Genomic DNA, 27,676 nt, shown 5'->3' on the forward strand with positions numbered 1-27,676 from the left:
TAAACGTATGATCAGATATGGAGAACAGGCCAAATTATGATTCAATAAAAAGTAATTCCCTTTCAGTGCAGAAAGCACCTGAACATGTAAGACTTTAGAGAACTTCAATTCATGTAAAAGTGGACAGTTTTAACACGTCAAAGATGTCTGTGAATGATGTCACAGATATACTGTGTATCTGCTGAGCTTATCTTAATAACCAGCTAGTCCAGTCCCATTCTGTGTCAGAAGACCACTGTGCATCTTCATCGCTCAATCCAACAGTGTAAACGTACAGCTTGAAGCATGAAATATCCTTGTTCCTATAACCCTCGGCTTCTCATAAGGTCCAGGTCTGTTACACATTGCACAGTCCATCCTTGTCTCTATCTGGACCTGGTTTCTCTAAAATATAAGGTTGTTTGTTTTTGTTCTGTTGATGCAAATCACTTTTTATTGTATGTCATGTTTAAATTACAGGCCTTTTATAGGCCCAGGAAAAACTACAACTGACTTCATTGTGGTGTTTGAACAGATGTGAGATGAAGAACATGTGTTGATGGAGCAGTGACTGAGTTGTTCAACTGCGCCTCACTTTTATGACATCCACAACAGAGAGGCTAACACTCTGGGCTCAAGAGCGAGCCGTGCATCAGTGCTAAAGAGTCAATCAATACAATTTATTTTTGTTAATGGAGATGTTTGTCTATAGATGTTTGTCTGAACAACTTAGGAGAACTTGTTGAACATGGTGAACCCTGAGTTCACACTTCCAGTATCTCTTTTCCTCAGAGCACAAACATCCTCTGTTTCCTGTGTTGATTGAAGATGTTGTACAGTACGTGCATGGAGAGGCAAAAACCTATGGGACTATGATGTAATTCTATAGACACTTACTGGAACATTTAAACGGAACACAGCCATTTTTAGTAAAAGTAGCCGTACATGTAGGAAAAGAGCACCATGCATGTTGTTCTTCACCTTACAAGGATGTTGACAATCCTTGGATAAAAATTCACCCATAAGGATTCACACATTCACTGTGTCCAAAGGGATTGCATGTTAACAGAACACGTCAAACAATGTGATGTTAGACTATTTTTCTGCACAGATTTCCTCATAAAAGCAGTCCCTTCATTATGAACCAAGAGAAATGGGAAGGAAGCTGCCACCAGTGTTTGTCACTCCTCTTCAATCTGTTGTGCCAGTGTTAAGCCTCAATTGATTAGTTACACACGTACACACACACACACACACACACACACACACGCTCACACACACACACACATACACACACACAGCATTAATTAGCTGCATCCTTCCCAGGGTCCTGCAGACAGCAGCATACCGTATACCGAAGCAGACCGGTTGCTCTGTGCTGCTGTCTGCTGGACAAAACACTCTCTGCAACAAAAACTCTTCAATTACTCACAAGACGAAATTGTTCATCCACTCAGAAGCTCTTTACACAAACAGGATACATTTCTCTCTCCACTTTGATCTTGAGTAAGGGATCAGAAACATCCGCAGGTTTTTCCCTGCAATGGCTGGTATGAGATGTGAGCACAGATGACTGCTATGAGCACAGTCTGACTGCTATGAAAACTGTTTATTTACAGGATGTACATCTTTAAAGCTCACATCCTCAGTAAAGAAAATACCTCTAGTATCTCTGGACACACCGTTCTAAGTCTAAATGCATATTTGTGTGTTATCTGCATGCATATAATTACAGCATAAACATGTAATTTGAACAAAGTAAGAAAATATAAAGACGGATGAACCATCTCAGTTGTCAGGATGCAATGTTTGAAACAGAATTGAATGGTTGTTCAGAAATATGTGTAGAGAAAACAGGTTTGGTATTCAAAAGAGCTACCAGCAAGGATTCCAGAGGAGGGGACCCACTTGGAGCCAAGACACATCAGAAACACGAGGACATGAGTTAGAACGTCAGATAGCGAGGTACATTAGCTAAATGTCAAATGAGGGAAGGAATGAAAGCTAATTATTATGTGAAGGAGGGAAAATGAGACAATTATGACACCAATCAGGTTGGAACATGTAATCTGAAAACCCCCAGGAGCAGGAGGATTGAGAGTAAACGTCTCAGCGAACCTCCCATACACCAAATGTGTACATTATGTTGTTGAAACACACTCAGCATTATGTCACACTAGACAGAAGCAATTAGATTTTGGTTTTGAATACAGTTTTAGAGTAATAATGGTAATGTATTGATAGAAAGGGTTGGAGTATGAGTTCTGATCAACTATCTGGACATTTTCTGTGAGCAGCTGGAGATACTGCATTCTACTAAAAGTACAGTAAACTATGTCCACAGTAACCATTTTCCGCCAAATATTATGGGAACCAGTGCAGGAATGGATAGATTCAATAGCAGTGTTGAAGGTTGATGTGTATGTTATAGACCCACACGCGCATGCTAGCTCATTGGGCCACTGGGGGTATTTTTAGTGATGGACTGTTAGCCTACGTAGCTAACTCAGCTTACAGCCTTTAGTTTATTGTTTCCTAGAGAGCAGACAGTCACATGTCTATTCATAGATGATCAGAATATGAGACCATGACATCTTAGTGCTAATTTAATTACTTGTTTATTTGTTGATAATCCATCTTGAATGTGTTTAAAGCTTCAGAGAGGTTTTTTTTTAATTTATTATTGTGATGTCAGGTTTAAGTTGGATAAAAAATAATCAAGCACAGCAAATAAATGTTTTGCCTAAAAACATGTAACTTATGGCTTAACAGGTATAAATAATAATACCAATACTACTACTACTACTACTACTACTAATAATAATAATAATAATAGTAATACTACTACTACTACTACTAATAATAATAATAATAACAATAATAACAATAACAATAATAATAATAGGAATAATAATAGTAATAATAATAATAATAATAGGAATAATAATAATAATAATAATAATAATAATAATAATAATAATAATAATAATAATAATAATAATAATAATAATAATAATAATAATAATATAATAATAATAATATAATAATAATAATAATCATCATAATAATCATAATAATAATGATAATAAAACAACTATATGGCAGGGGCGGCACGGTGGCGCAGTGGGTAGCGCAGTCGCCTCACAACACGTCGGGTTCGTGTCCCGCTCTGTGCGGAGGTTACATGTTCTCCCCATGTCTGCGTGGGTTCTCTCCGGGTTCTCCGGCTTCCTCCCACCTCCAAAATCATGCGCTTCAGGTTGATTCGCCGTTCCCAAATTGCCCATAGGAGTGCGTGTCTGTCTGTCTTTGTGTGTGGCTCCGCGGCGCAGTGGCGTCGTGCCCAGAGTGTCCCCCGCCTCACGCCCTGTGCCAGCTGGGATAGGCTCCAGCTCCCCGTGACCCGCTGCGGCGGATATAGCGGCGGTAATCTGAAGATGACTGACTGACTGAACTATATGACAGCTTAACTGAGAACTGAAAAGTGAGGCAAATAGTTTACAGACCAAACATTAAAGCTTGCATACTTAATGATAAAATATCAAAAATAATCAAATGCAACAACACTTCCAGGGAAAAGTACATACAGATGATTTAACACAGATGATGCTAAGTTCAGTAATAGCCTTATTCCTTGACCCTGAAAACCATCTGGTATTAATTATAACGTGTTTGTCATCAGTAGATTGTGGAACATTTCAAAGCAAACCTTAATGAAACAGGCTCTGTCTCTTCTGTGGTTTGCTATTGAGGACAGTATAATGCAGCCATATGTTCACCAGCCACAGTGCCCTCCTCAAGGTGCAGGGCAAAGCAGGAAGTGAGGGAGGAGGCAACACGCCCATACAGAAAGAAAAAGAGATTTGTGGCTCTGAGGGATCCGACTGAAGTCTGGAATCTTGCATGAGTTTAGAATGGAGAGAAGACAACAGTTCTAGCAGCACTAGTGTCCAGACCAGGCTGCAGCTGAGCTGAGCCAGGCGAGCAGTCCTGAATCTCCGAGTCTGCTGAGGCCAGCGTGACACCAGCATGGCCTCCAGTCCCACCAGCCCCAGCAGGAGCAGGGAGGCCAGCTGGTGAGCATCATGCAGCTGCTGACAGAGCAAGTTCATCACCTCCCTCCACAAGACTTCCACCTCCTCCATGGGACCCAGCTTAATCTCCCAGCCCATCTCCTCCGTCCACCGGTTCAGCATCACTCCCAGCCGAAGGATCCATTGCAACAGGACAAGACTGTCGGTGAGAGCCAGATGGCTCAGGAAAACAGTGGAGGGCTTGGTTGAGATGTGAGGTGAGCGAAGCAGCAGGAAGACCCTCAGACTGAACACACAGCCCACCAACAGGGGAATGTCTGTTCTGTTGGGAATTAACAGTGATGTTAGCAGCTTCAACAGCAAGAACCGCCGCAGCCATCCTTTAGAGGCGGAGAGCCCTCCTTTCGTAACGGAACCAGACCAGTACCAACAGCCCATCTGCCAGAGCGACTTCAGAACCTGGTTGGATCTGCAGAGGCAAAGACATGGAGCTCAGTGGGATCAGGAAACATTCGTTCATGTCTCCTCTACTATTCACATGGACACACTGGCGGTGCGTGACTCTGCTTGGCATATTTTCCACCTTACATTGTTTCTGTCTTTATGACTACGCCACAGGGTTGTGTAAGCAGGCAGATGCCCAGACAGGCAATCAAGCCACCGGGGATTCCATGTTACACACATCACTATCACTACATTACCTGATCCTATAGTCAAAGTATGAGTGTGGGTGTCTTTCATTTGAATAAAAAGAGCAAAAATTACACAATACTGAAGCTCACTCAACGTCTAGATGTGACATGTTTCTGTCGACACCATGAAGATGTAACGAATACAGAACCTCACCTTCAGTTTGGATTCAATTTAACAGACATTTACTCAGAAAAAGATGAATAATATTGTTTTTGTGGGACTCACCTGTCTCTAGGCAGAAAGTCGGGACTCAAACTCATTGTTCTGTTTCACCCAGATGAGGAAAGATGACTTTTCTCCCTCATGTTAACTCCTTCCCTTATGCGAGAGAGGTGAAGGAGTCCTCTCTCCTGAACTGAACCTGCTCTCTGCAAGAGTCATAATGGGAGGAAAGCCAGACTCCTTCTGACTCATGTGAGTGGAGAATGTGTGTCTGAGGGGTTACCCAACATCACTGAAAGTGTAAACCTATGTCTACATGTTTTTCATTGTAACTCCGAGCCAAAAAAGGAGCTCTGCGGGTTACAGCTGGTGCCAGGGAGTGGTTGCTTAGATCCTCACATACAATCAGACAAGAAACTGGTTTTGAGGAGATTTCCTTGTGACTAATATCATTCCAGAAACTACGCAGATCATTGCTAAAGAGAGTGTAAGTAATGTTTTCACAGCTGTACGACGATTAGCCTTGTTGTTTCAGTTTTCCAACATAATCCACGTTTAGTCAGGCAAGCAAACTACAACTTTGTCTGTAACAAGCGTGGCGTGATCATGGTGATCACGGGCCTTAATTATTGTTTTCATGCAGCGAGACTTTCCTCTGATCACTCCACTGTCTCTATGTTTTGACTCCTGCTCTTTAGCCATGAACCAGTCACTCCCTCCTGATGGTTGGCTGGGAACAGGTGGTTTTTGTCAAATGTAAGTGCTCTTGAAGAGATTTTAGGTATATTTATTACAACTGCTAACCATCTTTTTCTCTAGCATTCTTGTAGAAAACCTACGGAATTCATCAAAAGCTTTTCTCATTCACATCATAATGCATAAAAAATACAGAAATATTGAATCTTGAATTTACTTATCATGTTAGTAGTAACATGTAGTAAGTAAATATGAATTGTATCAGAGAATTTTTGACTCATTTATCTGTCTGTAAAGATACAATACCAAGAGAGATTGTCAGGTTAATTTGTTGTAAATGAGTTATTTTCAACCCCACAGTCGTAGCCAAACCACCTGACACCCCTGGCTACTGAGATCCGGGGAGGGATGTTTCTGTTGCTAACGTCGAGAAGCAAAATATGTTGTACATTTGTGTATGATGGCAATGACATTAAAGGCATTCTATTCTATTCTATTCTATTCTATTCTATTCTATTCTATTCTATTCTATTCTATTCTATTCTATTCTATTCTATTCTATTCTATTCTATTCTATTCTATTCTATTCACGCATTTGGTTTTCGACATGAAGACTCAGGTCTGACCCATTTCTGAACAGTTGAGGCAGGTAGACTGTTTTTGGCCACTTTAGTGACGGACTTTTGAAGAATCTCTGTTTTGACCAGTAGAACTAGCATATTAGGAAACTGGATCATCAAGTCAGGGATATATTATTCAGAATAACAGCCAGAAACAGATACATATAAAAGAAAATGTAGAGAGAAAAACATGAAAACATTTTGAAGTGTTGAAGTGGCTCAAATGAATAATATAAAACTTTTTGTTTGATCTTCGTTTTCTATATGTCTAAGCGTCCATTAATTTTCAAGTTTACCACTGAGAAATTCATTCGTCTCATCACTGATCCATATAATTCCTTCTGATATAGTCTACGTATTAAGAAGAGTTTTCTTATCAGTGGAAAGTTCATCATGAGGTTCCTTCGATTTCAGACAACTCCATCATTTTCTTGCTAAAGCGAGGCTGGAAAACACTTCAGACACGCTGGAGACCAGCTGACCTTGAAACAGTTTTGTGAAGTCCTTTGTTCACCTACAACCAAAAATCAATGCTGTTATTTTGTGTCAGGAAGTCAATCTAACAGCACTGATCCTTATTTCCTCTCCATCCTGTACACCTTAAACAGAACATGTGGCGCACAAATGTAATAATAATAGCAATGTCATGACGTATCTGGGAGTGAATATCCCCAAAACATTTGACGAAATTATCAATAAATCATGATGAATAAATTATGACCTTTAGTTTCTTAGATTAAATCGGATCTGTCAAAATGGAACCTGTTATATTTTCTAAGTACAGCACAGGAAGAGGAAGTAATAACAATGAATACACTAGAGATTTGTTCCAGTTGAACTCCCATACAGATAAGTCCAAGAACTAGATAAAATTATCATCAGAATTGTTAGTGAGGGAAATAAACCTTGGATATGGTCAAGGGCTTTTCAGTTGTCCAAAGAGACAGATGTTCTCTCCCTTCCAAACAATATAAATTGTTGCAGAGCTCTCAGATAAATATCTTGGTGGATATAAGTAATCCTTTATTCACGGTGCAGTGGTGGTGTCAGAAATATCTCAATGCTGTATAATGGAATAAATGAGGTGAGTGGAGAGGACACAGTTTCATTCATTAATTCATTGTCCGTGCCATTTATTCTCTTAAAGGGGCCATATTATGAAAATCACACTTTTTCAGGTCTCTACATATACATAGTGGTCCTCCCTAAAGTAACTAACTCCTAGAATCTGGTAAACAAATGCTCCCTGCATCAATAGATATTTAGAGTTTTAGGAAGTCATGGCTCTGAACGACTCAAATCGAGCGCTAGAGTCCCCGTTCTTGACGTCAGACTAGGGACTCTGTGCTATTGGACAGAGTATTGGATGATATGGATTGGTTGACATGCCCAAGGGCGTGGTCATCCCCAAGACAAGTACTTTGCATTGGACGTGAGGCAGCAGTCTGTTGAAATGGCTTCTGTGAGAAGGAGACAAGGTAGTTGCTCAGTTGTTGATTGTACAAATCAACACCAGTGTTTATTCTTTATCCCATCCAATGAAGAACAGAAGAGAGTGTGGTTGCATTTCATTTTTAATGGCTCTGTGCAGCTACATCACCTGCACGTTTGTTTGTGTGTGCGAACTACTTCACTCCAGCCTGTTTTAGCAATGGGGGTCAGTACAGACGGGGCTCTGCCTGAGACTGATCCTCATTCAAGGATCACTCCCAACCATACGGGACCAAGGACCTGCACCCCGGTTACAGGTAAGTCTCACCACATTTATCTTTTTAGCAGTTGTCTGTTAGCATGAGTGATCAAGTGCTATTTGGCTAATTAGGTAGTGCTGCTTTGTTGCAAAGGTCTCCTTTGTTTCGCGTTTGTGTAGTGCGTTTGTGTGAGCCAGTAGATATCCATAGTGTTGGTACACAGCTGTCCTTCAGGACTCTTCTTTCCCACTATAGAAGTAAAGGTATGTACAAGTCATATTCCATACAATATGTTTTTAATAAAATTGGTTAAATAGACTAATTTTCTAAATATTGTTGTCTATAGGTGTTCAGACAACTGTGTCTTGTAAAGATTTTGGTGTTGGAACATCCCCAGCAGACCCATCCTTTCTTTTTTCATCAACACCTATAAAGAGACCCTCAAAGAGAACTCGTCTGGACCTTGAAGAGGAGCTTGAGGAAGATCCATTAGAGGGCAGCTCTACTATGTTAGCTTCAAAGGGGGATGATCGCACCTATGATCCTGCAGAGTCCATCACAGCACTGTCAGAGTCAACACTTGTGTCGTAAGTCACCCATTATGTTGTTGTTTGTGTTAATGAGTGCACATGTGTTGATAGTAGTTCAGTAAAAAATAATAGTGTTGTGTATTCAAATATTCCAGCAAGACAGTAAGTGAAGTGAAGAGTTTGGTAAAAAAAAAAATTGAGACTCATGTATGTCATATGATGTTTTTTTGGGTCCTTATTTCATTACGTTTCTATTGTACGGTTTATATTCACAAAACGTGAGCCTCTATGGAACATGGACTTCCTGTCCTGCAGATTTTCTACAATTTTTGACTATATTTGCCTTTGTAATGCTGCTGTTATTTACATCAGTAGTTGTACCCATGTTTAAGTTAAGTGTATGCTACTGAAGACAACTGTTTAATTTCTAATTGTGTTCTCATTTTCTTTGATACAGGCAGGAATCATCCACTCCCACCCAGAAGATCAAAAAATGCGTAGTGTATGAAAGCTGTCTTCTGAAATTATTTGCCGAGTGTCCTGTCTGCACCCGGAAATGTGATGTAAGGACCACAAGACCGGGAACATTCTTGTCTGTGGAGCAGATATGCTCCCATTGCCAGTTCCACAGGCACTGGAATAGCCAGCCTGTCCTTGGAAGTACATCACCTGGGAACCTACACCTCTCTGCCAGTGTCCCGTTAGCCTAACGCTCTCCTTCAGAGGGGCCTGGCCCAGGTGAAGGAGGCGTTGACCAGCGGAGCTCATTAACATACTACAGCCGGAGGCCTGAAACGAAGCGTTTTGTGAGTAGCTCAGATGAGCGATTTTGAAAAGCTGATATTTAGGACCACAGATCACTTTAGGTCAAAATATTTGGAATACAGTCTAGTTGGACATCTGGCAGCTTAAGTTAAAAATACATAATATGGGACCTTTAAGGGTCCCCGGGTGGTTTGAGTCTATCCCAGCTGATATTCAGTGGGAGGTGGGGTACGCTTAAGATGAGTCACCATATTATTGCAGGGCCCCAGGACAAACAACTAATCTAACGTTCATGTCTGTTCACTGATGTAGCATGTTTAAAATGGTGGGGGGAAGACAGAGGACCCAGAGAGAACCCAGGCAGAGTTACAGAAGAGGGAAAATGAGAAAAATAAGGAAATATGTCAATGGTGACATTGCAATTGGAAACATGGGAACAATTGAATAAACAACAATAGAAGAGTACATCTGTCCTGGAGAGAATTTGGATGGAAGAAAATAGTAAAATTCCTTAACAGGCCTGCACAACAGATTTTCTTAAAAACATTTGATGCTGGAATGGAAAAAAGTAAAACCATTATCGTGTCCTTAATGCTCTTAACTTACTGGAAGCAAATTGAAGATATTATGGAAAAAGGTATTTAGAGGGATAATACTATTCAGTTTTGAGCCACAGTATTTGAGTCACAGGTTTGAGACCAGATGATGTTTTGATGATAACAAAATAAAAAAAAAACTCTTCTGAGAAAATGGATGACAACTGGAAAACCACCAGTAGAGTCTGGATCAGTGTGATTAATCTTATATTTGTAAGTGAGACACATGTATTTGTTTTGAGACTTCAACAAGAGAAGTTTAAAAAGACTTCTTGGAGTGAATGTGTTTCACCGTCTACATCAGACTAGAATTGATCCAGTTAATTTTTGCAAGTTTGTAATGAATTACTTCTTGCAAGTTTGCAATGAGCAACAGAAGTTTTGATTGTACAATTTTTTATGCTGTCGCAAATTTCTGTTTTTAATTCTTTAAGGAATATTCAGCTGCATCAAAAACTCTCTTCCTAGTTTTCCTTTTAAACTATTTTGTCATTCTTTTTATTCTTCATTCATTCATCATCGATCGCTTCATCTGTTGTAGCGGGTCGCAGGGGTGCTGGAGCGTATCCCAGCTGACTGAGGGCGTGAGGTGGGGGAAACTCCGGTCGCGACGCCAGTGGACTGCGGAGTCATATTTTGTCGTTCTTATTTTTATTATTATTATGGCGCAGAAACAAGTCACAGCCTGCATCAAGTCAGTTGTTAGCATTGCTGAAACAAATGCAAAGAAGCTCATTTTAAGTCCAGTAAGTAAGTCCTGGTTCTTGTACAGCAAAAAAACAACAACACACACACACACACAAAAATACACAAAAAAACGAAAATGTAATCTGCTCTTGTTCAAACCCCTGGAAAAAAAAATTCAAGACGATCCATTGCAATGAAGAAGCTTTTTGGCAGAGCTAGAACTCAGTCACATTATTTCACAGACAGAGATATCAAACGTGAAGACATCTATCATCTGTAAGATTTAGGATCAACTCAATCTCAGGCTGTTTTTAACTGTAAAACATTAGTGAACATCCTGCAATTACTGCCTTCAATTAGATTAAATCATCTAGAAACAAAGATCACCTGGCAAAGGGAATTGTAGGAATAATCTGTTTCTCTTTGACACCATGCTGGTTTTTAATAAAATCACTTTTGTGGTCAGCAGCATCAAAAGCCGCAAGATCGACTGTTATAAAATACAGATTAAATCTCGATGATATATCACATATATCTGCATTCAGAGCAACATGCACATCTGTTTGTTTGTACTTTAACACTAAAGACTTCTGTCTGGGCTATACTCATTAAAAACATGTGATTCCTGATTTCCTGTATATAAATACAGCCATGTGTCTGTTTGGTCTTGCACGCTTATGACCTGAATCATTCGCTTTTATTAGGTCAGCAATTTACATCAATAATATCAACAATAACTTCAATTTAAAAGGATTTAGTGTTCATTCGTGGTATAATTAATTATGAATGAGTATTGTCCTGATATTTATATGGAATAGACACGTGATGCCTCAGACAAGTTCAATACATTTAGACTTTTTACACTGTCAGATTAGATCCATGTGCTTGTTTGCACATATTCAACTATTTTGGATTCCTCTAAATAGGTGGGGATATAAATAAGGCTTGAAGCTATTCATTTGGTGAAGGGATAACAGCAAACTTGGGATTCATCCATCTAGCAGACAATACTGCAATCTAACCTAACATTACATGCCATAATATAATTATGTAATTATATGATTAGATTTGATGAATAGCCAGATTCCGCTGCTTTTCCGGTTTAGAAGCATTTGGGGCCAATAAAAAAATTGTTTGTTCATCAGCTATAACACATTTTTACCAGTTGTTTGTCTCTCAGATGTGTTCTGCTCGGGTTTTGTTTCAAAGATTTAAACTGAAAACACTGCGTTAGAATAGATACATGGAAGACATTTTATGTTACTGTCCCTGAAGTTTAAGTGAATTTCATAAATCTATGTGTTATACATAAGAACCATAAAAACAAATAAATCCATATCAACATTGTGCCTGGTTGTTGTCCATTCAAGTTGTGACCCAATGCTTTGGTATTCTACGGCCTCATATCCCCAGTGTCAGCCAATCAGTGATGCTGTTTTAAAATATTCATCAGTGTAGTTTTTCAGTATAAATATTCATTACTCACTGTCCTGTTTAACTCGATAGGTCCATATTTGTTGTTTTTGTGCAACAGATTTTTCTCATTCTGTGGATATTTTCGTAAAAAGTTTTTTCTATTTCAAAAATACACAGCCTAACTTTGTATAATCTAATTTTGTAAAGACTAAATTATGGGTCAAGGACAACAGCTCAACTCTGACAAGACTCTCTCCTGGTTTATGAATTTGGCTCAGGTGGTAGCGCAGGATACTGGCAGGGACTGGCAATGATCGTAGGATTGGTGGGTCGAAGCCCATTCCCCCGAGTCATCAGACACTTTACCCTGAATGTTCCGGTGGTGGTCGGAAAGGCCGTTAGTGCGGATTAGTTGCCATGTTTCCATCAGTCTGTCGTGGGACAGCAGTGGTTCCACGTGTAGTTTACCATCATCAAGTATGAATGAATAATGGAACCACTGTGAGGACCTTTGAGCCTCTAAATAAAGTGCTTTATAAATCAAATCCATGATTATTATTAGTATTGTATAATTTGTTGCTTTCATAAATTGTTTGTATTGTTCCCCCTGGTTGCAGTCTCTATACAAAGCTAATGGCTATGACATGCATTTTCTAACTCAACAACGAAACTAATAGAGTTCAATTTCATAGGATCCAAAACTGTTTTTTTTTCTATACCTGAAATCTTCAGCTGTTTTTATTTATTATTATGGTATGTGCATTCATATATAACCCGGTGCACATTCACCTGTTCAGTTTGTTCACTGTACTCCTCATCTTCATGTCAGGTATCCACTAACAGTGTGGTCATGGGGAGTTACATGCCCTCTCCACTGGGTGTCACACCATCACATTAATTGTTGCAGTTCCGGGGTGTCAAACTCATTTTCATCAAAGGCCACATTGTCATAGGCTGAGGCTGTCCTCAAAGGGCCAGATGTAACTAATAAATGTAACTAATGGGACATCAGCTTTGTTAAAAAGTTTTTGTCAGTGTAAAAATGGGCGTAATTACTGCATTCTGGGAAATGTAGCTTTGCTCAAAACACTTTTGACATATTTATTTTTAGACACTTTGACTATTTATGCTCTTGTGGGCCACATAAAATGATGCAGCGAGCCACTTTTGGCCCCCGGGCCTTGAGTTTGACATTGCCAGCCTTGAGTTGTGTTCTCCACTGACAGTCCATTTGGGTCACTTCCTCCTCTTAATAACGCATTTTACCTTTCTGAGAGTACAACAGCCTTGTTGGATTGAGCATGCAAGTCAGAAAGAGACCTGTAGAATAACAGAAGCAATGGAAATGTGCCGCCTTTCACCTGCATGAATTATAGGAAAATAGTTACTGTTACTGTGTAACCTACTTCTGAGAGCTTTACCACAAATGCAAAAATAAAGTTTACTCCAATGTGTGAATGAAACAGCATAATCAGAATCAGAATCAAAAAGGAATAAAGAGAAAACCAGCAAGGTTTTATATCACAGTTAAGTGTAGTGTGATGGATGGAGCAATGTGTATTATGTTCAGTAGCAGGTTGTTTGGTTGCCTGGTGTGTATTGTTTTCTACATAGTGACATCTTTACATTTCTGAACCTGGAGCAGCAGTAATACCGGAAGGCTCCAGCAGGGGGAGCATAGGCTCGTACAGCTACACTAAGGGACACCGTTCTTTCTCACTTCCGACATGAGAAAGTTTGTGTCCGTGTATGCTTAAGCTAATTACTCCCTTTTCAGGGCTTTTACAGTAGCATCAAAAATAAATGTATAATCAAACAGAATAAATGTAATCAAATTCAGATAAAAAATGAAGTTAAAAATAGAATAATACTAAAAATCGAAAAGTAAAAGAAATACCGGTAGCTCTTGCAGACCCTTGCTTTCCCACAGGCTTCATGCATGAACTAGGAACTGTTAGCTGATTGTGTGCACTGGTTGGTATTTGAAACAATACATGTATGTAGGGCTATAAGAGTAAAGAAAAATGTTAAATTTGATCCTAACACAAAAGGAAAACCAGTCAAATTCCAAAACTAATAATGTATTCTAATTCCAGTAAACAACTCTGGATTTTTTGGCCAAGTGAGAGCACATTTAGTGTAAACATAAATGGGCCAAGCATTGACCCCTGGGGTGGTCCAGGATTCCAAAAACGGGAAGGGGCGATGGGTGGGCCGGCATTTATACTCACAAATAGACACAAAGTCAGAAATAGAAACATATATTTTACAGTTTGTTAAGTAGGAACAGAGCCACTTTAGTATTCAGCCAGATACGTCCACTTAATTCTGCAGCGTATCAATCAGAACCTTGTGATCGGCTGCATCAAACGCTGCACTAAATTTTTGCAGTTCAAGTGTGGATCATTCATCCCTATCAGCAGTTTTTGAAATATCTTTTATGAATCTATTAATCTTATTCTAAGCCCTCATAAATGTTTAGTCTTAGTGTTCAAGAGCTGGAGACTGGTTATTTTGTGGTTTGATCCCCGGCTGCTGCCGGCTGCAAATCACTGTGACCTTAGGACATTTACTGAAATCCAGTTTGTTCCTCATAGCTTTTCTTTTGTGACATTGTGAATGGTTACCCCTTTAATGAACAGTGACATAAGTAATGGTAGCTGCTGGCATCACTGTACAATTATGAGTGTACATGTGGGAAAGTGTCGGTTTGTCTGTGTAAAGTGTTTTTGAGAAGTTTCTCAGACTATAAAAGGCGCAGAACAAGGACTGTCTATTCATTAATGTCTTATCAGGAAGCTTTCCCTCCAAACAAGAAAAAAAAGACAGACTGATTGATTGTTCTGTAGGTGGAACTGTTTTAGCATTTTGAAGGCGTTTTAGCTGCAGCGTTTGAAATTTATTAGATTTGTGTCACCATGATCAAAAATTTTAATAAAAAAATTAAATAGTACATTTTTTGTGTGGGATTTGAGGTTTTTTTTTCATTAAGAAAGTTAAAAAAAATAGTATTACATGACTTACACCCATTAAAAACAAGCAGTATTCAAGATAGCCAGGTTTAAAAAGCCTGGGTGTGTGTGTGTGTGTGTGTGTGTGTGTGTGTGTGTGTGTGTGTGTGTGTGTGTGTGTGTGTGTGTGTGTTTGTGTGTGTGTGTGTGTGTGTGTGTGTGTGTGTGTGTGTGTGTGTGTGTGTGTGTGTGTGTGTGTGTGTGTGTGTGTGTGTGTGTGTGTATCTGGCTTTTGCAGCAGTTAGAATACTTACATCACCAAAGGCTGATTACTAAGGTATGTTAGTATCCACCATCTATAAACATGTAGAACATAAAAGAAACAACTTTAAGAGGCGATGTGGTGCATTTTTTTTTGTCAGCTATGCCAAATGTCATAAATGTTGTCCCCGTAGCACCTAATCAACTTAACAGAATCTGCTAATAATGTTACATTTCTTGATAAGTCATATCCTCATCTGTCTGAGCACAAGTTTAGCCTCCCTTTTAATCAGAGAAACAAAACATCAGTGAGAGACCAGACTGCTGAGGCTGACAGTCGGGATTAGAACATAGAGCTGCACTGTATTTCTATTTCATAAACAGATTCTATCAAGCACATGATCCTCTGCCTCCTCCATTTGCACAAAAAGATATTTGTTTCAGTCTTCTAGCAGGGATGTCTTGGACGTGACGTCTGTGGCTACCCCGATAACCTACCTCACAGCTAAAAACCTTAACTGGAGGTAAGGAAAGTCCCTGCAAGAATGTGTTTCTGAAGAAGCACTTTTTATAGTACGTACATTGATGCATTTGACAGACTCTTTCCTTTATGTTCCATTTTCACTGCCCCTTAAGTGATTCAGATTAGCAGGGATTGTAACCTTTCTCTCAAAGTGAAGCTTTTTGTTAATTCAAAGTAGGGACACCTTGTTAAAAAAACATACGTAAAAACAAGATGCAGATGTTAAAGTGAGCTGGAGCCATTCATGTTTCTGTGATGATGGTGAGGGTCGGGGTCATACTGGTGACTATAAAACATTCTCTCCAGTTCATTAGTTTGCCAAGGCATCGCAAAGGTCTTCATTGCACTGTTGTGGACTTCCATGTAGGAACCATATGTTCATTTCAGTTGTCAGTTTAGAATTTTAATTTGGTATTTAGATCTTTAAATTTGATTTTATCTTGCACACATGTTAACACTGAAGTGAAGCTTTTTGTTAATTCATGTTTTCTTTTTCATAGAGTTTCTATGCGTCCTTGGTGGGTGATTCCTTCCTGGTCTTTCCTGGTTGAGAAATGGTAAATGCTGGAGCTGATCTATCAGACCAGATTGAAATGTAACTGGTAGAAATGGGTTTGATGTTTTGATTTGTTGTCTTCAATTTGGTTCCGTATGTACTTAGGTTCGGCCAAGCCACTATGTTATTTGGACCAACTCACGTGTCCAAACGTTTGATGGGTCAGCCATCCTTCGTGTTTTCGACGGTGCTATGTGAGTGGCAGCCAGTTGCCACTGTGTTATTTACTATTTTATTTTTTAGACTGTTGAATGATGTGTCTCGAAAGTGCTGGCAATGTGTCCGGAGTGTACCGTGCATCTCGCCCGAAGAAAACTGGGATAGGCTCCAGCAACGCCCATGACCTGCAAAGTGGAACAGATGGATGAATAGATGGATGGATGGATGATGTGTTGGTCAATACAGTAAGTCAAGGCGCAGTTGTTTACTTGAACTGCTAGTGCACCACCAAGCTAGGTTACACCCTGAGGGAAATCCCTGCTGACTTTTGGAGGAAGAGGAGCACAGTGCCACAGTGCACCTGCATGCACTCATGTATCAAAGTTCACGACTTCACCTCATTGCGGACTTTTGGTAGGCAGTCACGTGATACTGTATGTGAATTCTACTGGCTGACGGCATCTGGAGGTGCGCTATATTCTGTGAGTCTCGGACTTACGTGAGACACAAAAGTGCTTTGAACAGTCTAAGAGTGTTGGAAAAGGTAATACAAATAGAACGTGGTTTAATATCAGTATGGGGAGGGCCACAAACGTTTAAATTACCGTAAATAAGTTTGTTACTCCATCACGGAATTCGTTAATTGCGTGTGGCTCCTGGAATGCATTAACTGCAAAGATCAAATGTGCACTGTATAGGGTGCAGAATCGGAACGGACTGTCAGGAAATGAGACGACAGTATTTGCCATTCCTTCCAGCTGTTATTACATAAGGTTGAATGAATGCATGAATGAAGAATACTTTAATAACCCCAAAGGGAAATTATTCAAACTTGTGTGATTCCGTCAGGGAATCAAACCGCTATCTCCCACGTGACAGGCGGAGATACTGTCCACTATACTAATGAGGACCCTCCTAAAGAGAGTGGACAAGCTAGCAGTGCTAATGGGAGTGCTATGACTGCAGCCAGAGGCATTTCACAGAGACCTGGCTGAAGGAGATTTAATCTTTGTATCACTAGAGCAGTGTGTGTCCATTCCCTAGTCAATGTTGCTGTACCCTGCAAGTATCTCCAGTGTTGTGTTGTCACTACAGACATCACACACCGTCTGCCACTCTCCTCAGAATCGTTGTGGACTGCCACACCAGGGGCGGCACAATACTGGACCTGTATTAAAAAACACAACCGATCAAATCGTGATACTTATTCAGGGCGGCAGTGGCTCAGCAGTAGAGCACATGTCTTGTAGACATATCGTCCCAGCCGTCAGTGGATCGAATCCCGCTCCAGCCAGGATATCATCGGAGTGTGAGCTGACGGTGGGAGGTGTGAGCTCACCTCCCAGCCACTGCCGAGGCATCCTTGAGCAAGGCGCCGTCCCACCTACAAGCTGCTCAATTGGGGCATTTTCCGAAAGCCACTGCCCGTTACTCTGCCTCCCGGTGTATATGTAGCCGCTGCTTGTAACAGAGAACTCAGAAAGTTCAGGAACAGTAAATAACAAAATTGTAAGATTTGTTTAAGTTGGTGAACAGGCCACAGATATTTTTTAAAAATTGGACAAGCGACGGTCCAATAATGGGCAGAGACAAAGTTCTTCCCCCAAGACTAAAAACTTTATTAAAAGAGTAAAAAGAACAAGAATGCCAAGAGACCTATCAGACCCATCAGGTCTGCATGAGCACTGCAGGACGGCCGGGATGACTCATTAGGGAGCCAATCGAGGCCGGAGCACTCACCCAGCTCCGTGCCTGACACTCACACTCACACAGCAAATAACCAAAAAGACAAGGGGTAAAGTGTAAAACATGAAGGCTGTGTAAAAGCACTACACACACAAATTAAGGGGAGTGTGGAGCTGAAGTGAGGGACCCTGACCGCTGATGGCTCCACCGTCCAAAGCAGCTCCCTGGCACCGGCCCCGCAGCACTCATGCAATAGAAAGAACAATTAAAAACATGATTAAAGCTAGCAGGACTGCTGCAACAGTACTGTTTGTTGTCTTGGGGGAAAATACAAGCCTAGAATAAAATCAAGGAGTATAAAAGGGCACAAAAGCCTAACCAATAAAATCGAATAAAATAAAACCAACAATGAAACCAAACTATAAAAACAAAAAAGCAGTGGCAGTCTGTGTAAAATAAAAAGAAGACAGGTTAAATACCTCTGCCAAATAAACCAATTTGTACACTAAAGGAATTGTCATTTTACCTCCTGTGGAACAATCCTCTCCAGGAATCCACCTGTCTGGGCATGAGGGAAGTCCCTGAACAAAACCTAACATATGACAAAAATATATCTAAAAACACATACAAAGCACATAAACATAAAAAGCAGAAGACAACTTACAGCAGCATGTGTAGCAATCAACTCCTAGCCAGAAAGAAAGCATAGTGACACCTTATACCATTTCTGGCTGATTGGTAGGAGGAGCTGACTGCTATCCAACTCTGGTGGCCCAGGAGGGACATTTTCTACTGGTCACATATGGTTTGATGTTGTGTACTAACTGCATGCCTACAGGCCCCCTTGTGTGCTGTGTCTCAGGGGCTTGTTTACACTGACTGTTAAACTAACACAAAAATGTATATACCTGAGTGACCATGTAATTTAATAAAGTATACTTCTTCTTTTTCTTCTTCTTCTCAAGTATATCCAGCCAGATACTTCAGTATCTGGACTCTACCAGTCAGACAGAGCGGAAGAAGCCTCATGGTTAGGAGGTGAAATGTCTTCAACCAACTTAAAGCGAATCCAGTTAAAATTTTTTTGTGCTCCTCTTGCTTTATCTCAACCTGGATGACTCAGAACCTGCACAGACAACTGACACAGCTCCCCCTCCCTCCCCCAGATCGACCACTGGCCTCATAACCTAGTCCATCTGTTCTCTGTTTACATACCAATGATGAAAAATCAGCCCCTCCACTAAAAGGTATGTGAAAAAGTCATTTGACAAGGCTGAGGAGACAGGAAGGCATTGCTTTGAAGCCCCTGGCTGGGTGGTGCTCTGTGGGCCACATGGCAATGGACATTGACAGTTTAACTCACTGCATGACAGACTACATTACTTTCTGCATGGAGACAATCTTGCCCACCAGGAGGGCAAGAGGTCAAACAACAAGCGCTGGGTGACCCCTGAGTGGAGATCCCTTCCGCTGGAGAAAAGGAGAGTTTTTAAATCAAGTGACAGAGAAGAACTCAGGAGGTGTTGCAAGGGGAACTTCAAAAGAGTACAAAGCCAACTACAGGAGGATACCTGCACCAAAGTAACGCAAAGGAGATTTGGTGAGGACTACAAATAAATGACCATGAACATGACGAGCAACCATGAACATGGGGACAGAGACTGGATGAATGAGCTAAATCTGTACCGACCAGAATGCATCCATTTGCCGGTGCCAACCCTTACCAATTACCAATATCATCTCTGGGGCTCCCCTCTCTTCCCCTCATCTTCCCACCTTCTCTGCCTTCCTCAGTGAGGCTGGAACGAAAGACTTTTGTTCCAGTGCCTAAGATCTCGTACCCCTGTGTAGACCAGTTTCCCACCTGTGGGATACTGGAAAAACACACTCCAGCCACCACTGCTCAAGGTGGAGTTATAGAGAGGGGTTAACAACCAGCTGGGTGCACTGACTGCCTCATAAATAGTATCCAGCGTTTGAGGCTGCACGACTATGTGTCTGATGTGGAGGTCTTCAGCACAGTGGCCCCTCAAGGTACAGCGCTCTCACCTTCCCTCGTCACCCTAAACACATCTGCTTTAAGGTACTACACTGCCGTTGTTGGATTTGTGTTGGGAAATCAACACTGACTATACAAAAGACAACACTGTCAACTTGTATGGGCACAACCCTGTCAAAAGTAATGCAGCATGACAAAGGAGATGATGGCTGACTTCCAGAGAAAACAATCAAACTTTGCTCCGACGAACATCCAAGGACTTGACACTGACAGAGTGAGACCGTACAATTACCTGGGTGTTGACCTGAACTACAAACTGGACTGCACACTAAGATGGGATAGTGTCTGGTCTCCGTTGAGGCAGCGGGGTAGAAGAGGATACTGGCTAAATTGTAATTCAACATGGGCCACACCTCACATACACAAGAAAGGTCGTCTCCACAGGTTCTTCAGTCCCACCAACCGTAAAATGCTGCATTAAGAGTTACTGCTACTGTCACTCAAAGCACCACTTTCCATACAACTAGTGTTTAATTACACTGTGAGTTCACTTTAATGCACATATTTTTGATTTCCGTGCACATTTCCAAAGGTAATTCTATTTTATCTATCCCTTTTTTACTGGGTCCCACTTGCCTGCCTCTTGAGCTGCTGTAGTAACAATAAATTTTCCTCATTGTCAGCTAATAAATTTATCATTCCAAAATGACACCATTTTAGTTTGTATTGTTTACTATTGAATAATACATTATGCTGCTGCTAAGATGAAACTAATTATCTCCAACACCACTCTTATTCTCTTAGGCTTCCTGTGCATCTCATTCAATAAAGGAGATGCGACAAATTTTCAACAGACTTCCAAATTGGACAACACATATTTTAATCATAGTGCATTGCACCACATGCAAATATATCAGGGTTACTATGTGACAGGCATGTGAAAGAGACCATTATGAAGTCAGTCATCTTCAGATTACCACCGCTATATCTGCTGCAGCGGGTCACGGGTAGCAGGAGCCTATCTCATCGGTATAGGGCGTGAGGCGGGGGACACTCAGGGCAGGACGGCAGTGCACACGGAGCCACACAACCATGCACACACACACACACACACACACACACACACACACACACACACACACACACACACACACACACACACACACACACACACACACACACACACACACACACACTAATTCCTACGGGCAATTTGGAACGGCCAATCAACCTGAAGTGCATGCTCTTGAAGGTGGGAGGAAGACGGAGAACCTTAGATAGAACCCACGCAGACACGGTGAGAGCATGCAAACTCTGCACAAAGCGGGACTCGAACCCGCCGTATTGTGAGGCGACAGCGCTAACCACTGCGCCACCGTGCCGCCTACCATTATAAAGTGAAAATAAGACACCAAATCTAGACTTGTAACAGAATAAGCACAGAACTGAAAAGGAATGAATAATTGTGAAATAATGTATGGTGCAATATCAGCTGCAGTAAGGTCTGTCCCTAATTACACAAGCAGGAAATGAAGAAATCAACACCATAATAAGATGATACCCAAATAAATTGAATGAGCAGAAATCTTGATATGGTCACAAGATCCAATAATCAATTATAATTAATAAAGCAATCAATGATCATAAAAAAGGCAAGTAAAAGGTCATAATGATGGAAGTTCTGTGGTATTAACCCATAAGGCAAAAGTTGAACCTACGGTAAAATCCTTTGTTGCTCTACACATCTCAAAAATTGTCCTGAAGAAGTGAAGTAAGGTTGAGGTAAAAACAAAGATTGAAATATGGCACAAAAGATGAATGTGGTTAGATTAGTGGAAATGTAGATATTTCTTTTTGGGAACTGAAAAGGGCAGAAAATTCCTTCGAATGACTAAACACTTAAGTGAGCAAATTGTTGTTATTATTCTGTAAGTTTTGGAAAGAGTAGAGAATACATCAGATATGGAAGGCAATAAATCAGCTGGAAGGGAGTAACTATAATTCCAGAACCGAAATCTGGAAAAAGATTCAGTAAACTACAAAATGACTGCTCCCATATGAGTAAACAAATGGAACTGGTTGTGTATGAAAGGTTCATCCTTCACATGAAGAGCAGGGCTTTGGTTGCTGGATGGCAAAGTTGATTCAGAAGAGGCAGGAGCGCCACGGAACTTGTTTGCTCAGGGAATGAAATCATTGATAAAGAAAAATAGTACAAGGAAAAAGACAAAACCTTCATGAATCTCTAATTGGGGAAATCCTCTTCACACAACACATGCACAGTTTTTTTTGCATACATTTTAAGACCTGAACACATAGAAAAAGGGTCTATAGGCCTGCAATGGAGAGGAGTGTGGAGTGATAAAGTGAAGGGCAGCAATGTGGCAGCACCCTGGGAGTGGTTACTGGTTTGGTGCCTTACTCAAAGTAACCTCGGCAGTGAACTGGCACCTCTAGAACCACCGACCCACACTGCATTGTTTGGAGTGAACGGACCACCATCTGGTCCCAGCCAAGCATGTGGACTGAGTTACTGCCTCAGTGGCTGCTGTGTTTTTCAGTGTGCAGATGATCTCCCCACCTATATATATGAATAAGTTCACATGAAAACGTCACACTGTCACACTTCAACTCCACCCACTACCTGTCAATCAAGCGCCCAACCAATCACGGCACCCAACCAATCACAGCGCATCTGGCAGAAGGAATCATGTGAACAATATGGTATAAGACATCGGGCAGCGAGGCTTTTTGTTGCGGTTACGCCTTTCGTCCACACGACAATGCAGATATCCGGGATGAAAACGGCCAAAGTGAAGTTTTTTGAAAACGCCGGATCTGCTTTGTCGTGTGGACGCTGTAACCGAAACTTTTTCTATCCAGGGGGGGTTTCCTTGCGACAAAAACCACTGTGACGTCATGTGTGTGACCCATGCCTACATGTACACACAGAATGGACAGAGTTAAAACTGGCTATTTTCTGACGTATAACAGCGGCACGTCGAAGACGCATTGATAAACATGCTTGACAGTTGGATATTTTTCGTCTGTTTCTTTATGACTCATTAAGTTTATTCATTTATTTACGTTCCTCGCCAAAGACGCCAACCCGAGTTCTGGGTCAGATCGGGATTCGCTGCCTGCTGGTGGGAGAACTCTGTGATGGAGGGTGCGCTTGGTTTATAATACCAATACAGTGATACCTCTACTTACGAATGTCTCTACTTATGAAATTTTCTACTTAGGAAATTTCTCAGCAGGAAAACATTAACTCTACTTACGAAAGAAATTTCGACTTACGTAATGTAAAAACACAGTATCGGCTGATACTCGAATTAAAACACAGTATCGCCTGATACTTGAATCTCCCACAGGTTCCTGAATGCAACGTTCTCATAGCTGCTCTGCCATTGGCTATTACCTATTACGTATCTTCCTGGAATCCAATTGGCTAAGAGGGATGCCACTCCACCTCTTTGTGGAGCTAGAACGGTCCTTATGGAGTGTCTCGGCATTCGGCACTCGACCCTTGAGGTGTTCTGATAGTTTTGCGCAAATGTAATAACTTTTTGAGTACAGTATTCACTATGGACCCCAAGAAAGTGACGGAGAAAAGAGGAAAAGAAAAGACGCATAAAATAGTTTTTTGTCCATACAGACAAAGCAAGAGATAATAGAAGAGCATGAGAAAGGGATGCGTTTGGTTGATCTTGCCAAAGAATATGGCCAAAAATCTAAAATCGCCACGTTATTAAACAAAAGGAAGTTTAAGGAGTTTAAGGCATTGTGTGGGTGGTTGGAGAAGTTCAAAAGGAGGACTGGAATTTGTTCTGTTGTTCGGCATGGTGAGATAGGAGCGCATGAACCAAAGAGGGCAGAAAACAATGGGAAAAGCTGTTAGAAGGTAAATGACCGTATTTGTTACATGTTTTGATGAATTTTTATGCTTTATAAAACATTTATGTTTGAATTTTTGTGGGCTTGGAACGGATTAGGGCATTTGCATGGAAAACACGTCTCTACTTACGTAATTTTCTACTTACGTAATTTCTTCTGGAACCAAGTAATTTTGTAAGTAGAGATACCACTGTACATCTATTTTCATGTTTGGTATGAAGTCTGATATTATTGTTTTATTGAGGAAATTCCACGGGTTCCCGCTAGTACAATATATGCCATGATATGGGAGAGGGAAGTTCACCAATTTGGATTATTCTGGATTTTATGAGTGAATTAAATCGGGTCAGTTCTCTCTGAAAAAAAGTTTAAAATGGTAAGACCCAGCAGGGGCTACGCAAAGTCAGATCGTTTTAGTTAGAGAATGAAGTTTTATAGATGAGTACAGAAGATGATGAACAGATGGTGATGAAACTCCAGAGAGAGATAAAGCAAATGAATAGATGAAAACAGGAACAGATTTAAATTCTCTGTAGTAGAAACCTACGATACTGCATTTTATTTGCAAAAGGATTTTTTTTTAGCAAAGCAAGGAATTTGAAGACTTCTGGGAATAATTTAAACAGCAGGCCAGATCAAACTGGAGGGCTATATAAAAACTGTAGTGAAAAGACGTAAGAAAGTCAATAGGAAGGCTGTGTTACCATCAGAGCTGGATGTAATTCAGACTCAAGCTCTCCAAGTGGAAGCAGAAAAAAGGTTCTGCAGAAAGACAGCCACTGAATAAATATAAGGGGACACAAAGGTCAAAAGTCATCCAATTAAGACATTACTGTGGATGGACAAAAACAGTGCGAGGAAAGTGATGACAAGCAGAGAAACAAGACTCCTGAGGCGTTCTCTTTCCCGAGATGAGCACCCAGACAACCATAAAACCACACCTCGCATCAAAAACCTGCATAACATGACCTCCAGAGCTCCACCATCACCACCACCCATCTCTGGCGCCACGATTGAGTACCGTAAGACATTTATGTGTCCTCTAGACTTGACTATTTTAATGTTCTGTTATCAGGGTTGCCCTGGTCTAGTACTAGGGGCCTTCAGATGGTTCAGAACACAGCAGCAAGAATATTAACTAAAACTAGGAAATTTGACCATATCACCCCAGTATTAGCTGCATTACATTGGCTCCCGATTCATTTTAGATCCGATTTTAAGGTACTCTTATTGACATACAAAAGCATTAATGGGCTTGCTCCAACCTATCTGTCTGATCTTGTTAAACCTTACACGCCGACTAGGGCTCTCCGCTCTCAGAATTCAGGTCTCTTGTGTGTTCCTAGAGTTAAAAAGAAGTCAGCTGGCTAGAGGGCCTTCTCCTATCGTGCCCCTTTCTTGTGGAATAATCTCCCTATAGGTATTAGACAGTCTGAATCCGTAGATGTCTTTAAATCTAGACTCAAAACATATCTGTTCTACCTAACATATAAGTAATATTGGGGGTGGCAGTCTCAATGTTTAGGTTTAGCCTAGTCCTGCCGAGGAGCCGTAGGATTTCTTATTTAGGCCCCTGCCTCCCATTAATCCTCTGCTATTCTGGTCCCTCTAGCACCACTCTCGCCCCTGCTCTCTCTGTCTCTCTCCCTCCTTCTCCTGTTCTCTCTCACAGGCCCTTGTGTGGTGGATCATCGGCAATCGGCTACCTCTGTCTGCTTCCGTGGATGGAGATAGCACAAGCTGCACAGTGGTCCTGTTTCACCATCCACTAGGGGAGTGCTGGTTCTGCCTCATTTGGTTCTGCTGTGGTTTGGGGTTTTGCCAGAGTAACCTTAAACTATAACTTTTTTGAGATCAATGACTTAGGCACTGTTTGATCTGTCCTCAGAGTGGTGGATCCTCGGCAATCGGTGACCTCTGTGTGCCTCATCGGCTGGTGGTGACTCGCTCTACTGGATGGATCAGCGTGCCTTTGTCATACATTTATTATTGTTATTGTCATTGTTGTTATTATTGTGTTGTTAATCTGTACATGCGATATCTATTGCTTCGTATGTCCACTCCTGGAAGAGGAGTGGACATTTGTAAAGTCAGTTCTCAGATCTGTTAATGAAACATCAGTAACACAAGATTCCCTCACTCCTAACATCATGAGTCACTAAAACCTCTCTTTCAGGCTCAGGGTACTTTTGTAACAGTGATTTTGTATTGTGATGCACGTCAAACTTATTTGATACACCAGCATGTTTTTTCTTCTCTGTGACGCACAAAGTCGAAAAAACCCCTTTTAAACGTTACCGCAACATCACTCCTCCAAATCAACATAAATGTCTTTGATCGTTTGAAAAGATTTTCAATACTTTATTCATGACTAAGATCGTGTCTTTCCCTGGAGCAATAAAGATGAGCACAGTTAGCAAGTTGAGGTGAGCAAGTTATATGTATGTATCTATATATGTGTATATGTACACACACACACGCACACACACACACACACACACACACACACACACACATCACACACACATCACACACACATCAAATATAATTCATTAAAGTTGGTTTCTTTCTAATGTCAACCTGATAAAAGTTTTATTGCATCACATGTTTGCATATGAATGTACTGCTGTGGAAATGTGAGAAATAATTAAATCATACAATCAATAGGACATTTCTCTGCACAAAAATTTAATTTCCACCCATTGCGTCTATTGCATCTGCTGTCCCATTTATTTATCTTCTGCTCTCTCACAATATTTACAAGTTTGTCTCCGGTGGTTACAGCTGCTGTTCATGTTATCTTCCTCAGACTTGTCAGTCCTTTTATCACCCATCTTGCCAGAGGCATCATTTAACAAAGGTTTCATTCATCTTTAACCAAAATGATAAATGAGAATCAAATATACATTTGAGACTGAGTATAAAAAGCTAAAGCTCTCATTCATCCCTATTCTCACTGACTAGCAGAGGTTTTATAAAGAAGAATATCATTTCAGTAACTTTCATCATATTTCAATGTATATTTTTGTTTAGTTATGTTTGGTGGAGTTTTTCTGGTGCTGAATGCAGGCTGATGACTGGAAGTGTCAGGCTCTCTGTATTAACACCAGCATTTGGCAAGCTCTCGATGGCACTGCATGGAAGAGTGCAAGCAGATCTGAAGTCAGCTGTTTTTTTCATTTTGTTTGACTTGTTGAGTTAAGCTGGTTCATTCAACATCTTTTGTAATTAAACAGCTTTAGTTGGTTATGACTGGTATCTGTTTCCCATTTTTGTTGAAGTGGTGGAGTCATACTGTAACAATTCATCCATGAAAACCAAGTAATCCTAGACAGTCTGCATCAGTTCCCCAGATGCAGACTGCAGACTACATCCTCTGGGCATACAAGTCCAATCCCAAAGCTGCAAATGGACCCCTTTTTTCTTTTCTTCTCTTTTTTTGCTAGTGGCCTTTCTGCTGTGATTTAGAGATTGTCTCCCATTTTTACTACTAAGTCACAGTCATTGAGGAAGAATCTTGGAACTCACATCCTGAAAAGGACCCTAGTTGTTCAGCTGTATACAGAACCGTATCATCCAAGTTGACATCCTTGGACTTTCTCAAAATAGTGTCTCTGAACATTAAACAAGTGAGGACTTTTTGCAGTGAGATACTTTATTTTTCTTTTGAGTTCTTCTTTGATTTCTTCACAAACTGACATCTGTGAAGTTTTAAATTCTTTTTCTGACATATGAGCCATCGCTTTGTGAATTTATTTGAGTTTGATATACAAGC

General features: G+C 40.7%; 1 protein-coding gene across 1 annotated transcript; it reads right to left on the reverse strand.

The window, feature by feature from the left end:
• Positions 1-3,086: 3,086 nt before the first annotated feature.
• On the reverse strand, positions 3,087-5,067 carry LOC137603074 (uncharacterized). The gene is made up of 2 exons (XM_068326275.1): positions 4,932-5,067; positions 3,087-4,482 (listed from the first exon to the last, which is right to left on the reverse strand). The coding sequence occupies exons 1-2, from the start codon at positions 4,964-4,966 to the stop codon at positions 3,690-3,692; spliced, it is 828 nt and encodes a 275-aa protein (XP_068182376.1). The 5' UTR covers positions 4,967-5,067; the 3' UTR covers positions 3,087-3,689.
• Between the last annotated feature and the right edge of the window lie 22,609 nt (positions 5,068-27,676).

This window comes from Antennarius striatus, chromosome 10 (assembly GCF_040054535.1).
Source record: "Antennarius striatus isolate MH-2024 chromosome 10, ASM4005453v1, whole genome shotgun sequence".
Classification (NCBI taxonomy): domain Eukaryota; kingdom Metazoa; phylum Chordata; class Actinopteri; order Lophiiformes; family Antennariidae; genus Antennarius; species Antennarius striatus.

Coding starts and splice junctions, on each gene's coding strand:
- LOC137603074 (XM_068326275.1), bottom strand. CDS start 4,966: ATGAGTTTGAGTCCCGACTTTCTGCCTAGAGACAG. Junction 4,483..4,931: donor GACTTTCTGCCTAGAGACAG/GTGAGTCCCACA, acceptor TTGCCTCTGCAG/ATCCAACCAGGTTCTGAAGT.